Source organism: Mus pahari, chromosome 8, assembly GCF_900095145.1.
Source record: "Mus pahari chromosome 8, PAHARI_EIJ_v1.1, whole genome shotgun sequence".
In the NCBI taxonomy this organism is placed as follows: domain Eukaryota; kingdom Metazoa; phylum Chordata; class Mammalia; order Rodentia; family Muridae; genus Mus; species Mus pahari.
In genome coordinates, this window is record NC_034597.1 from 48,397,694 (window position 1) to 48,414,357 (window position 16,664).

Consider the following 16,664-nt stretch of genomic DNA (forward strand, 5'->3'; position numbering starts at 1 on the left):
GAGAGAGAGAGAGAGAGAGAGAGAGAGAGAGAGAGAGAGAAAACAGGAAAAAAGAATGCCACGGCCTCAGTGCCTGCCTGGGCTTTCAGTTAGTGTCCCCCTTGACTCTAAGGTCACTTGTGCGTTTTGTACATGACGGTGGCCATTTGGTGGCCATTTTTAGTCTATGTTCTTTTGGTTCTGTGCCTGTGCCTCTGATGATCCATTGTCTTTCTTTCCACTGTACCTCACAATAGAGCAAACCTTGGGGTGCGGACTGCATGTGTCTGGTGGGTGTCCAGCCGATCACCCCATTTCTTCACACTGATCCATCTGGCACCTCCTCCCTACTGCTCTTCTTTGGAAGAAAACTTTCCGTGCTCCCCACCCCAGCCTTGAGCCCCTCAGCCTTTCAAACACAGCCCTATGTACTGCACTGAGGAGGTCCAAACTGCAGGAGACCATTATTCTCACAGAGCATCATTTCCAATGTGCCATGCTGCTGTGTATCTAAGCTCACACGGTTCTTCAGAGTAACTCTCATGATCCTCTAGAACATGGCCGGTGGAGCTTCACCATCCCCAGAATGTTCTGGATATCTGAAACGTTTTGAGCTCCGACATTGTGCTCAAAGAGCTACATTTTGGAGCTTTTCAGATTCAGGGGTTTTTTGCATTAAGACCGTTCAACTGGTAACAACTATGTAAATTCTGAAGTACTCTTAGTCCCAAGCATTTTGGCTAAGGAATACTGCTGTGGTTTGGAGAGATGTCCTGTGAGGCAGATAGGCAGCTCAGCAGTTGGGAGCACTTGCTGCTCTTCCAGAGGACTCAGGTCTGACTCCCAGCACCCACACGGAGGTTCACAACCATATGTAACTCCAGTTCTGGGGGATCTGACTCCTCCTCCGGTCTCTGCAGACACCAGGCACACATGTAATACATAGACACACTTTCAAGCAATCACCCAAAACGCATAAGTGAAGTATGTCAGATACTTATTTATATATCAAATATGTATTTATATATAATATATGCATATATAACATATATATTATATATGATATCAAAAAAGAAAAAGAAAGCCACTAACTAGCTCGTGTGTTTGAACACTTGGTCCCCTCTTGCTGGTGCTGTTCTCAGAGGAGAGAGTGGGTCACTGTATAACGGGCCTTGCAGGTCGTAGCTGACCCTGCCTCCAGCTCTTTTCTGTTTCCCTCCACCATGCTTTCTCTGCCACGATAGCTATCCCCTTAAGCCAAGAGCGAAAATGAGCCCGTCCTCCCCCATCCTCCCTTTATTTGCTTCCCGTTGGGTATTTGGCCAAACCAACAAGGAAAGTGGCTAACACAGATGTCCAGTCTATATCCTCTAATCTTCCAACCTTCTCCTGCGCCCCAACCCTGCACCCCAGCCTCAGTGTGTGGGCTCTCCCAGTGACGTCATCATGACCCCATCCCACATAGTCCTGCTTGCTCCTGCCCTACGGCCTTGGCTTATGCAATACGTCAGCTCCCAGCACAGTTCTTAGCAATCTAGCCAGGCCGGCCCTGTTCTTCTGTGTAGCTTTTGGCTGGTAATGATACACAATAGGCCATCATATTTATCATGGCTGGAGCTAAATGAGCTTTCCCACCCAAACAGGCTGTCCTGGTTCTTCATGGTCATGGTCGCACTGAGTTCATGGTCAGGACTCCAGCATCACTCACTGGCACATTAACCTCAGAGAGACTCCCTGAGCCCTCCCTCACCCGCTAATGAGAACCTGTGGCCCAGCTCACCACATAAGGTGTTTCCGGTGAAGAAATGTGCTTAGTCAGTTACAGTGGATGGTGAAAGAAGCATCAGAGAAAGAAGGTTTCAGCTCAGACACCCTAAATCAGAATTTTGACAGTGACACCCATCAGATCTACATCTTAACAGATCTAATCCTACTGTGAATAACACAAAGCAAGTGACATAGCTACAAACTCCTGCATGGCGTGTACATTTAAAAAATCTCTCCCCCCCCCCCGTGTGTGTGTGTGTGTGTGTATGTGTGTGTATGTCTCTGTGTGTGCATCTGTGTGTGTCTGTGTGTGTGTGTCTCTGTGTGTGTGTGTGTGTCTCTGTGTGTGTGTGTGTGTGTGCCTGTGCATGTGCACATGTGCACACACATGCACATGTAAGCTCAAGCATGTTCCTCTGTGTGTGGATGCACCTGTGCTGTGGCCACATTTGGAGGTCAGAGATCAACCTTGGGTGTCAGTCCTTGCCTTGTTTGCAAGAAGGTGCTGTGGCTTGAAGCTTCGTGCACAGGGCAATGTGGCCCTTAGGCTTCAGGGTTCACCTGTCTCTACTTCCTATCTCCCTGTAGGAGTTCTGGGATTACAGAAGCACACACGACTATTCTCAGGGATTCAAACCCAGGCCTTCATGCTTGCAAAGCAGACACCTTGTCCACCCAGCTGCACCCCCGCCCCAGCCCGGCCCACGTGGACATTTAATGCAGCATGTCCCCCCTTCCCCCCAGCCCACGTGGATATTTAATACAGCAATTCTGCTCTAATAACTGCTAACCCAGCAACTAGCCCTATACCACATGATAAAAACCCAGAGGGTTAAAGCAGTAAATACTGTTTGTTTTATGCCCTGACACCTCAGACTCACAGATAAAATTCCCAAGAATTTTGGATCCTATTCCTTTTCTTTAATGATGATATTGCATGATCCTAAATGTATACAAAACCACCAAGTTGTATAATATTGACTAACAGATTGTGTGGTATGTGGATTATACCTCAATAAAGTGATTTGAGATACTTGTAGATCCGGTGCAATTTATTGCCCCTAAAAAAGAATGAGATATGATCAGGTGCCAAACTTCCCACCCTCCCCGGGGCTGGAGTGTGCCTTGGTACTTGCCTAGCATGTGACAGGACCTGGATTTGATCTCCATGACCACAAAGGAACAAACAAACAATATACTCACAGGATGAGCCACGATGCACTGCTTCACGTGTGCCAAGCCCGTGAACAGCTTGGAAGGCAGCAGACAAGAGCTGGAGCTGCTTAGGATGACCCGGTCGTCCACGATGCGGTCCAGCTGGGCAAAGATCTTCTTTTTCAGTTCTAGGTTCTCTGGAACACACTCCTGAAAGGGACACATTTAGATGACTACTTCTGATCAAGACAACAGTTGGGCTGTGTTGGCTTTGTTCCTAAAATGAACCAATTTGGAAATGGTGGATCTAGGGACCCATAATCCCACCACAGAGTACCTGGAGAACAATTGAGGCAGGAGGCTTGCCTGGCTTTTCCCTGGCCTCCCCCTGCTCCCCCTCCAAGAAGGCTATAAAACAGTTTTCTGCCTTTCCTAGAACCAGGTCGCAAGACCCTCTGCAGTAGGTATCTTGAGTCACACAGGAGATATCTTAGCTTTGAGGTAAGGTATCTTAGCTTTAAAGACAGGAACCCAGATGGGAAGAACCTACCCAGAAAGCCTTGCTCATTCCCTAGTCTATAACCATTGAATCAGAATCCCTTTGTCCACTCCTTTACCCGAACAAACATTCGCTCTTCAACCCAGCTGTAAAGCCAAATGGGGTGTTTTGGATCTGACTTTTGACCAGTCCTAAGCCACATAAAACTTTATTAAGGTGCATGTGTGTTCTTATAGGGCTCTATTTTGTTAATAGAACCTTAGCTAGAGACCTTGTCAGAGGAGAAAAGATCACCCAGTGTCCCCTGCAGAGCACAGCAGGAATATAAGAGCTGAAGGGACTCCTGGCTAGGAATGATGAACGCAGGGACTCTTGGTTTTAGATGGGTCTAAGAAGCTCTGTAGGAAGGCACTTGGGGGTGACTCCTATTCCACTTCCCAGAACCAGGGCTGCAGGGAACCTGCCAACTACAACAGAGCTCACAGGAGCCCTCCTCTGGCACACCGCTCTGAACCCGAGTGCTTTCATCAGGGATACCTCCCCTATCCGCCCCCACCATCACATCCAAGATCTTCAAGGAAAAAAAAAATCTCATCCTCCTACCAAGGAACACATTGCACCTGCAACTCCCCGGAGGCACCCGGGACCCATTTCTAATTGGGAGTCTTTTTGAAAAAGACCTTTGTTCCTAACAATTGCAAAGCCCTAAAGGGGTAGGCAGCCGGACAGAGGAGATAGAGGAGTGCATTTGGATTAATTACTGCTGATAACAGCCACTCTGAAATTCTAATTACAGGACTGGGTGGGCCTGGGATGGCAATCAACAGCCCAGGCCGGCCACGGGGAAGGAGTGTTCCTGGGAACTTGGGTTGAGGAAGACAGCCTGCTCCAGATGGAAGCAACACAGTGTGAGAAAGCACCCTCCTGCACCTATGGGGACCACACTGAGGGTCCCTGCGTACCTGGGAGGCAAGGTACCCCCAACACCCCTTTATGACATTCACTTTCTCTTCACAATGGCCAAAGAGCCAATGATTGGAATCAACCAGATGTTCCTTAACTAAAAAAAAAAAAAAAAAAAAAAAACTCAAGCCCGTATCCCTGACCTGATACGGGTGGGACTGAGGTACCTGCATTTTTCACAAGCATCCTGGAGATTCCTAAAGCTTGGAACTAGTCTCAAGTTCAGCTCCAAAGAGCAATGTGACCTTTTAAAAAGAAAGAGTGAGTATGTCCCACATTTGGGATTCTACCAATGTCAGGATCCCCCACCTCCTAGGTCAGTAGCATTTAACATTCCTAATGCTGCAACCCTTCAATAGAGCTTCCCATGCTGTGGTGACCCCCAACCATAAAATTATCTTGATTCTGTTATGAATTCTAATATAAATATCTGACATGCAGGATGTCTGTTTAGAACTGTTGTCCTAGCTGCTCTCCGACACCAACAGAGTCCTCAACCTTGGTCTCTTCTACAACTCTAACTGCCCAGCCAATTTCACTGGGAGGTTTCATTTATGTAACATTTAAGGGAATGAAAAGAACCCCAAAAGCCCAACTATAGAAACTTAGTGTCAAAGTGACATCAGAATAAGTCCTCACAAATAAAAAATGTCAGCAAGCCTATAATCCCAGCATTTGGGACGCAGAGGCAGGAGGATCAAAATGGTCAAGGGTATCTTCTGCTGGACAGGCTGAGATTGAACAGGGCTGCATTGAGTCTCAGAAGAATATATGACAGACAGACAGACAGATAGATAGATAGATAGATAGATAGATAGATAGATAGATAGATATTCACAAGAAATAATAAACAAATAAAATAGAGGCTAGAGAGGTGGCTCCAAGGTTAATGGCATTTGTTGCTCTTGTAGAGGACCTGGGCTCAGTTCCCAGCACCTACATGGTAGCTCACAGCCACCAGTAGGTCCAGTTCTGGGGCATTCAGTGCCCTCTTCTGGCTTCCATGGGCACAAGGAACACACAGGTGTACAGATATGCACATGGTCAAAACACTCATCACAAAAAATTAATTTTTTTAAAGAAAAATTTAAGTTTTATTCAAAAGGGAAGTGGTCCACACTGTGTTTGTTTAAACTTTTTAAAAGTATAATTGGGTCACATGAAATTTTATTAAGATCCAAAGGCCATATAAGCATCACATCTCAAACAGAACCAAAGAACAGGGTCATTTAAGAACTGTAAAGCCCATTGTGTTCTGTCTCCTTATCAAAAAAGGAAAAAGAGCTACAGTAGCTGGCTGTTCCTATTGAGTCCCTCCTGGATCAGTTAAGTCTGTGAGGTGGGTTCAGTTTAAATGGAGCCTTGTAGTCAAGCCAGAGGTGAAGACCGACTCAGAGCTCCTGTGAGCCTGGGAAAGAATGGACTCATTGTGTGCTGTCATGCAGATTCTCCTCTGAAATTCTATGCCTTTCGCCAAATCGTTTGATCATGACAGAGGCAAGAAAACTTGAACCAGAGGAAACCCAAACCCACTACAATTATGTAAGGGTTCCCAGTGGCCTGCTGGCTTGACATTTGGTTGCTCTTGCTGTTGTAGCCCAGTTGCATGAGATGGATGGAGTCACAGACCTCAGGCTTCAATCCATGTCAGACGCTGGGCTCAGCCCCCTGCTGTCCATGAAGGTAGCTCCTGTTAGTCAGGATCTCAGACCCCCAAAGGCTGCAGCCCACCTTGCCCTGAAGGGCTGCTTAGATGGGTCAGACAGCTACGGCAGAGGAGTGTGGCTACTCACTCGTCTCTCATCCATACCCTCCCGCTTCTCCTGTCAGTCTGCCTTGGAGGGGCGCATTTCTATAAAAAGCTGCTTTGTGTGAAGTACTTCCGGTGGCTGCCATCACCACGACAGGCAACCAGCTTGCCTCTGACTAATTAAAGTCTGACCACATCTCCCTACAGAGCTGGTTTGTATTGTTTGTTTGTTTGGATTTGCTTTGTTTTGAGGGAGTGGGAACAAACGCCACATCTAACAAATGATACGGTCATACACAACACCGCAGGCATGCCCAGATTTGGGCAGCAAAACCAAGCAATGAAAACTTGGGAAGGAGATTATGACAAAACTTAATTGTTAATTAAGAATTCTTAATGGCTGTCGACATCAGCCTCCTTTTTTTTGTTTGTTTGTTTGTTTGTCTGAGGCAGTGTCTGAGGTAGCCAAGGCTGACCTCCTACTTGATATGCAACTAAGGCTGATGTGAAACTCTAGATGTGCCTGACCTCCTGTTTCCCTCTCCCTCCTCTTCCCCCTCCTCTCCTCCTCTCCTCCTCTTCCCCATTAATCCTCTTCTTCTTCTTCTTCTTCTTCTTCTTCTTCTTCTTCTTCTTCTTCTTCTTCTTCTTCTTCTTCTTCTTCTTCTTCTTCTCCCCCTCCCCTGCCCCTCCCCCTCTGGTTTATGCAGCATTAGGGATCTAACTCAGGGCCTGACAATTGAGTCACATCCCTGCCCAACTCTCACTAGCCTCCAGACTCAGACAGTGGACGAGGCTAAACGTCAACACTGCTGCCTTTGCCCCTTCCCTTCTCAAACAGAAGAAACTGGATGACGGAGTTATGAGTATACGTTTTTTAACTCTAACGTTTATAAAAGTAAATCTCAGGCAAACGGCAGTGTCTGATTGGCAGTTAAAGCTACCCAGATGGTTGAGAGCTTTCAGGGCTGTACTTGGGTGAAACTGCACAATCACGGCAGGTCACTGGCTGGTTCCCAGAGAGAGCACAAATACGTGCTTTTCAAGTCCTGCCTGCTGGCCACAGGACACACATTCCCACAGAAGGCTGACATGAAAAGCAAAGATGAGGTTTTGTTGAGTTTTGATTTTTCTTTAATGGCTCCCATCACACCCCTGCCTCACCCAGTCACCCCACACAATTTAAATAGCATCCCGTGACTCATGTAAAATATGTGGATGAAAACTTCAATGTGCTTTCCAGGAAAACCCACATATGACTGCAGTGCCTGAAGTATTTTACACACAACGTGGTTCTAAGAGCGGGTTTGAATGTGGAGGAAGCCGCTGGGAGGGCCAGGGAGACACTCTTGGGCTGGAGGGGAGCAGAACTCAGACAGCGCAGGCAGACTGCGGGGCTCTCGCCTTGTAATCCCCGCCTCTACTTTCTCCTCAGTGTTTTTCCCAGGAGCGCAATCTTTAAAAGCTATCCTCAGGCTGCCACTCCTGAAAAGGGAGAGAGGGAGAGGAGAACCCTGAGAGGAACAAGGAGTTGCCCTGCTCCGGTGGAAGTGGTGTCAAGAGGATGGTACTCTGCCCAAACCAGGAGCTCATTTACCCCTAAACATCAAATTAAAGTGGTTTTTGGGTTTTGGTTGGTTGGTTTTGAGGGTATTACAGGTGCTCATTCTGCTAGCCTAGAAGTTTCTGCAATAACCCAAAACAAGTCACACCCAGAGATTTTCCCAAGGGAAACAGCAGAGCAGAGCCTCTGGACAGGCGGGAGATGGGGGAGGGCATGGGGGAGGGCATGGGGGGAGGGGAGGGCATGGGGTGAGGAGAGAGGGTGAGTGGTCAGTTCCCTGAGCTTAGGTGTTCTGCTTATAGAGATTAATGCTGTCTGTTCTAAACATCAGTCCTGCCTCCGGGGACCTCGCAGCACCTCAGAAACAAACGTGGCTCAGCGCCGGCCCTCTGAGCGCCTACTCCCATCCTCATTCCAGGGATACTTCTGTATCTTTTATGAGATCATTTATTTAGAATTTAAATGCTTGACATGAAAAAAATAATAGAATGAAAACAGTTCACTTAGATCCCTATGCCATCGCTCTAGGGTATTTCTAGTCTTTCCCAGGAGGAAGAGGTGACGTCAGTCTAAGTGCCATGTGCTAAGCCATTGTACTGATGGAACTTCAAGGGACGTGACATTCTTAAGTACAAGTCACTGAGGTTTCTTTGTTCTTGTAGGGTGTTTTGTGTGTGTGTGTGTGTGTGTGTGTGTGTGAGTGTGTGTGTTTATGGGTCTGTGTGTTTGTTTAGACAGGATCTCATGTGGCTTAGGCTAGCCTTGACTTTACCCTCCTGTGTCCCCTGTCCACTTCCCAAATGTTAGGAGTACATGTGTGAGCCACTATACTTGGTTACAAGTTGGTTAAACTTTCACCACCAACAACAACAAAAGCTGCCCAACCACAGTAGACCAGACCAGGCTCTCACTCTGTAACCCAGGCTGGTCCAGAATTCACTAGGCAGCCCAGGCAAACCCCATCTCTGCCTATGGCTGTACCTCCATGCTACATTTTAAAGAAGACACTCTGCTGTTTCCAATAAGTTTAAAGTTCACTTTAAAGCCACAACATTTGTCTTATTTGACGGTGACAGCCAGATGCCATGCTTGCTTTTCTTCCTGATTCTTTATCCATTTGATCTGTTTTCCTCACCTATGCACTGAAGAGCACACACACACTGCTCTTTGCTTGAGGCGACACTTCATGTGTCCCTGGCTGGCCTCACTGTGGAGCCGAAGATTACCTTAAATTTCCCGTTTTATCGTCGCCTAGCACCGGGTTTGGTGCTGTGTGACACTTGGCCTTCTGCAAGCTAAGCAGGCACCTACCATCCCCAGCCTGTTTGTGTTGTGTGATTTCATTTGGGATAGGATCTTGCTGGACAGCCATGACTGGCCTGGAATCCGGTACTGGCCTGGCCACCTACTTTTAGAGATCCTCTTGCCTCTGCCTCTCAATGCTGAGAGGACACACACACCACATCCCTCTCTCACCTCTGTAAAGAGAGAGTCCTAATTCTTCCTGTTATGTATTGAATACTTGTTTCATTTTTTTTAATTGTTTTCTTTTTGAAAAAAATGAAACCACACTGATTTGGGTCAAAAATTTCTACTATGTACCAGACATTAAGGGAAACACACACAAATCCAGCCCTTGCGAGCTGGAAGCAATTGGATCAGAACTTTGATGCCACCCTGGCCCACATGAGACTTCTTTTAAAACATGAAACAAGATTTGAAGTGTCTAACACACATATAGACACTCTAACCCTCGATTTCCAATGTAATTCTAGTCTTTGTCAACATGAACAGTCAAACATGAGTGTCTGACCAGTCATATGGTATGTGCTGTAGGGCAGAGGCAGCCATGGAGTTTCCTTGAAAGTAGCAAGAGCGTAGGGTAAAGACCCCATGTTGATGACCTGTGTCACAAGGTCCCTTAGAACCAAGAGTCTAGCGTGTGGCTGTGTGTTGTGGTAGGATGTGCGTATTGTTTTTAGGCCATGGTTTATTGATCTACAACTCCTTATCCAAGGCCTACTGTAGAAACTGTAATGTTCTCCTGCCTTTATCTGGTCATAAAGAAATTCTCTGACCTTTCCTGACAGATAGGAGGTTATACCCCTCTTTCCAGGAGAGTGTTGCCCGTAAGGAAGGACTGCCAAGCAGCCTGCTGGGACACTTGCTTCCATAACACTTACTCACCAAGTCTCCCAGCAATTCAAAGGACAGGCTGCTCAGATGACCCTGCACCAATAAACTGGGAAGCTGTGGAGGGTTCAAGCCCAAGGGAAGGTCTTCTGTCCCTGCCCGATATCTCATCTGCAGCCTTTATGATGGGTTTTACAATAAACCAGGAAAGTCCTTTGTCTGCACCCTATAATCTGACAGGACAAATGAATCGAACACAGTCATCCGTTGGACTATGGGAATCCTGATTTATAAGAAGTGCAGAGAAAGATCAGGCCTGGGGGCCTGCAGCTGTAAATCACAGCAGGGAGAGGCAGTGGTAGGAAGTTGTCGAATCCTGCCTGGCCTACTAGTTCCAGGAGCAACACCTTGTCTCAAAAACAAACAAACAGAAGAAGAAAGAAACCAGGAACTTCTGGAAGGCTTGTAGGGGTGGGGAGCAGCCTTAGGGGTTCTGTCCACTATCCACAAGACTGGTCAGACTCTGATTCCAGATAGGTAGATAGAACTTTCTAGATCTGACTTAGACAACACAATACAGCTTGCTTTGTGAGGGGTAGGGGGACCACACCCACTTCTGGAGACTGTGTTGACTGTAAGACCACAAGGAAAGTATCACCTTGTGACTGACACAAACCTCTGTTGAACCACAATCTTGATGCTTTATCATCCCCCGTCAACAGAGGAGTGGAAAAGGAGATGCTTCATACAAGTGCATATGTGTGCTCGTTTATGGGTTTGCCTCTATGACATTTAGGCTATAACAGAATATAACTCAATATAGTCCTCACCAGGGTTCCCCACAGGTTCCAAGATAGCTATTAAAAATTAAAAAAAATATTCTATGATCCCGAAAACACGGGTAGACAGTTTCATTCTGGAGAGAGAGAGAGAGAGACAGAGAGACAGAGACAGAGACAGAGACAGAGAGACAGAGACAGAGACAGAGAGACAGAGAGAGAGAGACAGAGAAAGAAAGAAGACCCAAGTGGAAATAAACCTTTCTCCCATCAAACATGTGAAAACTTCTGATTCTAAAACTATGATGTGCTGGAAATTTAGTCCTCCCTTTTCAAATACTGGACAATTCTACACAAAACAAACCGCCCTTTTAAATGAAGTACTTCACTGTCAGAAAGTTAAGAAAATCATCAAGTTAAAAAAAAAAAATCAGGGCAGTGTCAACGTACACCTTTAATCCCAGCACTCAGGAGGCAGAGGCAGGTAGACCATGGACTACAGAGCAAGATCCAGGGCAATGTGGATATAGAGAAACCCTGTCTCAAAAAAAAACAAAACAAACCAGACAACAAACAAACAAAAAAAAATCAAATACCTTCTGGAAAGGCTGAAAAGATGAGGCACGCTTAAAAGCCGTGGTTCAGTCATCAAGACCCAGGTCAGTGAGAGACCCTGTCTTCAAAAACAAGGCAGACAGCTCCCATCCAGGGTTGTTCTCTAACTCCACATGTATATCGTACACATGAACACGCCTACACACGTGTACCTACATACACAAACATATTGTACGCATGTTAACACAAAATAAATAAGTGAATAAACAAATGAATGCATGAAGTAGTTTATGCCTTGCTGCAGGAAAAAAATAAAAATGTCAAGATCCCAGGGTGTAGTCAAATGGTAGTGCACTTGCCTAGCATAAACAGAAGGACCTGAACTCAGCATCTGGCACCAAAACACCAAAAATATTAGCAGACAAGCTGGATGTGGTGGGGCAGGCTTTCAATCACAGAACTTAGGAAGCTAAAGAGGGGGCTCGTGAGTTCAAGGCCTCTATCTTAGGAACTGCTCCCAAAATTACTCTAATATATATATGGTTGTTCCCTGGGAATAATAGTGACAAGAGATAGATCAGTGTCCCTAAGAACTGAAAGTGAGCCTCAACTCAGCCCCAGTATGTTAGGAAACCTGCTTGCAGCCCCTCTGTCTTCTAAGAACAAGTCTGTAGAGACAGAGCACCAGCCCGAGCCGTGGCTTTTACACTGTTGCTGTCTCACAATGAAACCAAAAAAAAAAAAAAGAAAGAAAGAAAGAAAGAAAAAGAAAAAGAAAAAGAAAAAGAAAAAGAAAAAGAAAAAGAAAAAGAAAAAGAAAAAGAAAAGAAATACTAGGGACTCCTTGGCTAAAAAGCAAATGAAACCAGAAACAGGGCCAAATGGCTTTCAGAGAAGGTATTCTCAGATTTGTACTTTGACATAACAATAAATAATACATGTAATAAATTCAAAGGTTTTGAACATTCTCATAATAAAGAATCAAGTGGAAATTCAACAGTTGAAAAATACAATTAACTTCAAGTAACCTTCAAAGCACTTCAAAGCAGATCAGACTTAGCTAAAGACATAAAGACACATCAAAAAAATATCCAAACTGAAGAATGCAGAATACAGGAAAAAGCAGGGCAGATGCATAGAAGTGCTAAGAGATGCTCACATACAGGAAGGTGTACCCAGAAGAATAGCAGGAAAGACTGTGGATGGATGGGGATCGCACAGGAAGAGGAAGGGTAACTTTGGAGCCTGATTAAAGGAGTTGTTTTATGAGTTTGCTTGGGTTCCTAAGGATCCGTTTTGAAGGATTTATCTGTAAGGAGGGATGAACATGTACATGTGCACATGAAGAAGTCCACTTTGGTTTTTGAGACAGCATCTCTCCCTGGGACCTGGGACTCACTGATTAACCTGGGCTGGCTTAGCCAGCAAGCCCCAAGCGTCATCTTGTCTCCCCTGTCTCCTCTATCCAGTTCTAGGGTTACAAACAGTGTCCTGGGGATTGAACTTGGATTCTTATGTTTTCAATGCAGTCACTTCCAGAACTGAGCCATCTCTTCATCCCTTTTTAAAGACTTTTGTTTATGGTCCAGCTAGTCTGGCACACTAAGCATGAACAAACAAAAAACTGTCTCAAACAAGGTAGAAGGCAAGGTCTGACAATTTGAGGTTATCTTCTGACTTCTACATGTGTGCTGTAAGCACATGAATATCCACCCTACCCCACGTACACACACACAATCACACATTACATGACACACATCACATACACTGACACATAAAGACTTTTTTTTTAATATTTTAAAAATGAATTAATTAAAGTTCCACACTTGGGAAAATGGCTCCTTTGTAGAACACTTTTGCCTTGAGAACATGAGAACCTGAATCTAATCCCAGATACATGTAAGACTGTGGGACACGGTGGGATGCACTTGACATCCCAGCACTGGGAAGGAAGAGAAAAGATTCCTGGGGCTCACTGGGCAGCTTGGCTGGCCTAGTGAGCCACACGCCAACGCACTCACACTTTTTCAAAAAGCTATACCTAAACTTTCAGTCTAAGAAAAGAGAGCTCCCTTCCAAATGGAGATGTAGAAAGTTTCTGTAGCATTAACTACTACCAAGTCAAAGACTCTGCTTCACATAACATTTGCCCAGGGAAGAGAACTGATTAGAATACTTAGCCGCCGTCTGGAATACGATTAGCCAATGCTTCAGATAAACAGAGTAACAATCCTTCTTGATTAATAATACTACAGAAAAATAAAACTTTTGAAGTCGTGAGTCTTGGTCTTAAATAATAAAGGACCAAGAGAGGGGGCACTTAGGTGCCAGGATTATCAGGGTCTCTGCTGGTCTAGTTAGTTCTCCGATGTCTACTACAGTTGGGGGGAGGGTTCCCTAATGAAGAGCAAACCCTCTTCTTTCAAAAACAAAATGCATGACTGAAGAATAAACGGGGGTTGTCGTGTCCCCCTAACCAGTCTACTTTAAGACTGAAAAACAATTCTACTGAAAACCCTGGTCTTAAAAGACTGCATTTAGCTAGGTACTGACTGCAGAGAACACCCACAGTCCTGGTTATTAGAGAGGCTGAGGCAAGAGACCCCACTGAGCACAGGGGTCCAGGGCTATAGTATGCTATGTTGATTAGTATCCACACAGTATTTGGCATCCTTATGGTGACCTCTCAAGAGTAGGGAACCATGGGCTACCCATTCTGATCAGTAGTGGGATGGTACCTAGGAGCAGCCACTGCAGTCTGGACAATACAACAAGATCTTGTCATTAAAAAAAAAAAAAAAAATAGTAGCCATTGTCACTGTCATTGTATAGTCTGCATATTGTGTGCAACTTATGATATAGTTAGTTTTCTATATTCACTTTGAGCAGTTATTTAGCTCAAGATCTCTAAGAAGCAAGCCCAAAGATGGGACCGATCAAGAGTTAGCACATAACATCTCTGCATACGCCCATGTAAGGAACAGACCTCCATCAGCAGCTAGAACGTTCTACTCTGCTTTGCAGTAGCTTTTGGTGCTGAGGATAAATACACAAGGTTACTCCTGGCCGTGGGGCAGAGTGACAGAAAACCCTGCAGTGTAGGAGACGTTCTAATCTACATACGTCTGCTCACTCTGAGTGGCTATCCACTCCTCAGTATGAATGTCCACAGGAAAGTAGGGGAACTGTTGGCCTTCCTGCTTGGATGAGAGTGGCATGAATAGCCAACAGAAACAAGCAGGAACAACTGAGGTTTTCTGTGACATCAAGTGTCTCCTGGAATGTGACATGAATATGCTTTTGTCTCACTGATGAGTCTAAAAGCAGGAGCCCTAAGGTTCCCATTAGTGAGATAAGTGAGGGGGAACAGGAATAAAAGCCCTGATTCCTGGGGGAGGAGCGAAAAGGGATGTTGCCCACCTCAGGAAGAGCCTTGGAAACCCCAGGGACACAAGACCTGAGACAATGGCTAAGCCACAATCTTGCCCAGACCTGAAAGGTCTTAATCCATGAGTCAGAGAAGAGGACTTTGGGGAGGAGAGCATTGACCCAGACCTTCATAGAAGACACGCAAAGGGAGGATGGAGAGATGAGAGTGGAGCACACATGGAGAGGAAATTTTATAGAAACCTCTAGGCAACTAGTCCTCATCTTAAGCATATGGTATTACTGACAGGAATGGAAACCTTCAGTGCATCAAGGGTAACCATAGAAACTCCAAACCTTAAATTTTACCCAACTTCTAACCAGATTAACTCAAATCCCCATAGTAAAAGCCTAGCAGAAGGAAAGATGTGCCCATGCAGACATTAAAGACTGTTTTCGCCATCATCTACTGATTTTTTTAAAAGCCAGCATATACAGAAAACAAAGTTGATCATCAGGAGATCCAAATGTGGCTCAGATATTGGGGGTGATTTGACAGTAATTTTAAATAATTACAATTAACATGCTAAAGGCATTCCTGAAAAATACAAAATCACACATGTTATTTCAGCAGAGAATCAGAAGTCTCCTGAAGGTGAGTAAGAGAATGCTAGAAAGGAAAGAAACAAAGCAGCAGAGATGAAGAATGTCTCCAGACAGCTGGCAGGTAGACACAGGTCAGCTGAGAAAGGAGGCAGAGTCCTTAAAGATGGGTCTGGCTGACTGAAATCGCCCAAAGAAACGAGCAGAAAGGCTGAGAGCCGAGCCTCCCAGATCTCCACTAGCAACTCAAGTAAGCTAAAGTGGGAGCTGAGACAGGGTGGAAAGGATAGAAATGTAATAATTAATGTGACAATAATGAGTTGGGATGTAACATGAGAGATGAGTTTTAAAAAGAGCTATGATCTAGGTCAAGGCCCCTGTGAGTACTTCCCTTCCAAATGATGTAATTCTCATGGGAACCTGGTTACTTCTTGAGAGATAATAGTTACAAAAGAGCAAGCCTACCACCTCTGTCTCCTTCTCACCTCTCGTCTCTCAAGTGATGTGAGCAAAGGCCCTTCGTTCAAGAATGCATAACAGTGTTTAGACTTCCAGCCTCCAAAACTATGAGCTGAACAAATCCCTTTCCTTACCTCCCCGAGGGTCTAATGGGTAGGAAAAATATCTTTTCTTTTCTTTCTTTTTTTTTAAAGATTTATTTGTATTTTATGTATGTGAGTACACTGTAGCTGTCTTCAGACACACCAGAAGAGTGCTTCAGATCCCATTACAGATGGTTGTGAGCCACCATTGGTTGCTGGGAATTGAACTCAGGACCTCTGGAAGAGCAGTCAGTGCTCTTAACCACTGAACCATCTCTCCAGTCCTGAAATATCTTTTCTTTATGAAGTCCCCAACCTGAGGTATTTTGTTATAGCAAAGGAAACAAGTGCAAAACTGTCTGGTATAAACACGAAAGTAAGTTAAAGGAGCTATGTTAATATCTGAGAAGCAGACCTCAGGACAGAGAACAGTAGCAGACAAGGAAGAACAAACACCCTGGAAAGCGGATTGCAATGTTGCAAGAAGTTACAGGAATCCTAAGCAGGGGTGCCTCTCACAGCAGAGCATGGGGTGGGAGAACAAGGAGAGAGCTCAGAAGACTTTAGGACAGTGGGAAGACTGTTTGATACCACAGTTACAGACACAGCTCAGTGTGCTCTTGTCCAAACCCACAGAATAGACGCCATCCAGAGTGAACCCCACCTTGAACTGCCGATGTGTTTCAGTGTGGTTTACCAATTGAGTTCATTGGTGTATGTGCTGAAAAGGGAGGAGGTGGCAGCTGGGTGGTAGGATGGTTATGGGAAATCATTGTGTCTCCTTCGTTTTACTGTCAAGCCAATACTTTTCTCAAGTAAGAATAAAGATAGAGGGCTGGTGAGATGGCTCAGTGGGTAAGAGCACCCAACTGCTTTTCTGAAGGTCCGGAGTTCAAATCCCAGCAACCACATGATGGCTCATAACCATCCGTAACAAGATCTGATGCCCTCTTCTGGAGTGTCTGAAGACAGCTACAGTGTACTTACATATAATAAATAAATAAATCTT

At 45.2% G+C, this 16,664-nt stretch overlaps 1 protein-coding gene across 1 annotated transcript in view; it reads right to left on the reverse strand.

Moving 5' to 3' along the window:
* The window catches only part of Cryl1 (crystallin lambda 1), a 115,653-nt gene that overhangs the window by 30,704 nt on the left and 68,285 nt on the right, over nt 1–16,664 (reverse strand). Inside the window, exon 4 of the mRNA XM_021203552.1 lies at nt 2,950–3,111. Within this exon, the coding sequence (XP_021059211.1) occupies nt 2,950–3,111 (162 nt within the window). The remainder of the gene's footprint in view (nt 1–2,949; nt 3,112–16,664) is intronic.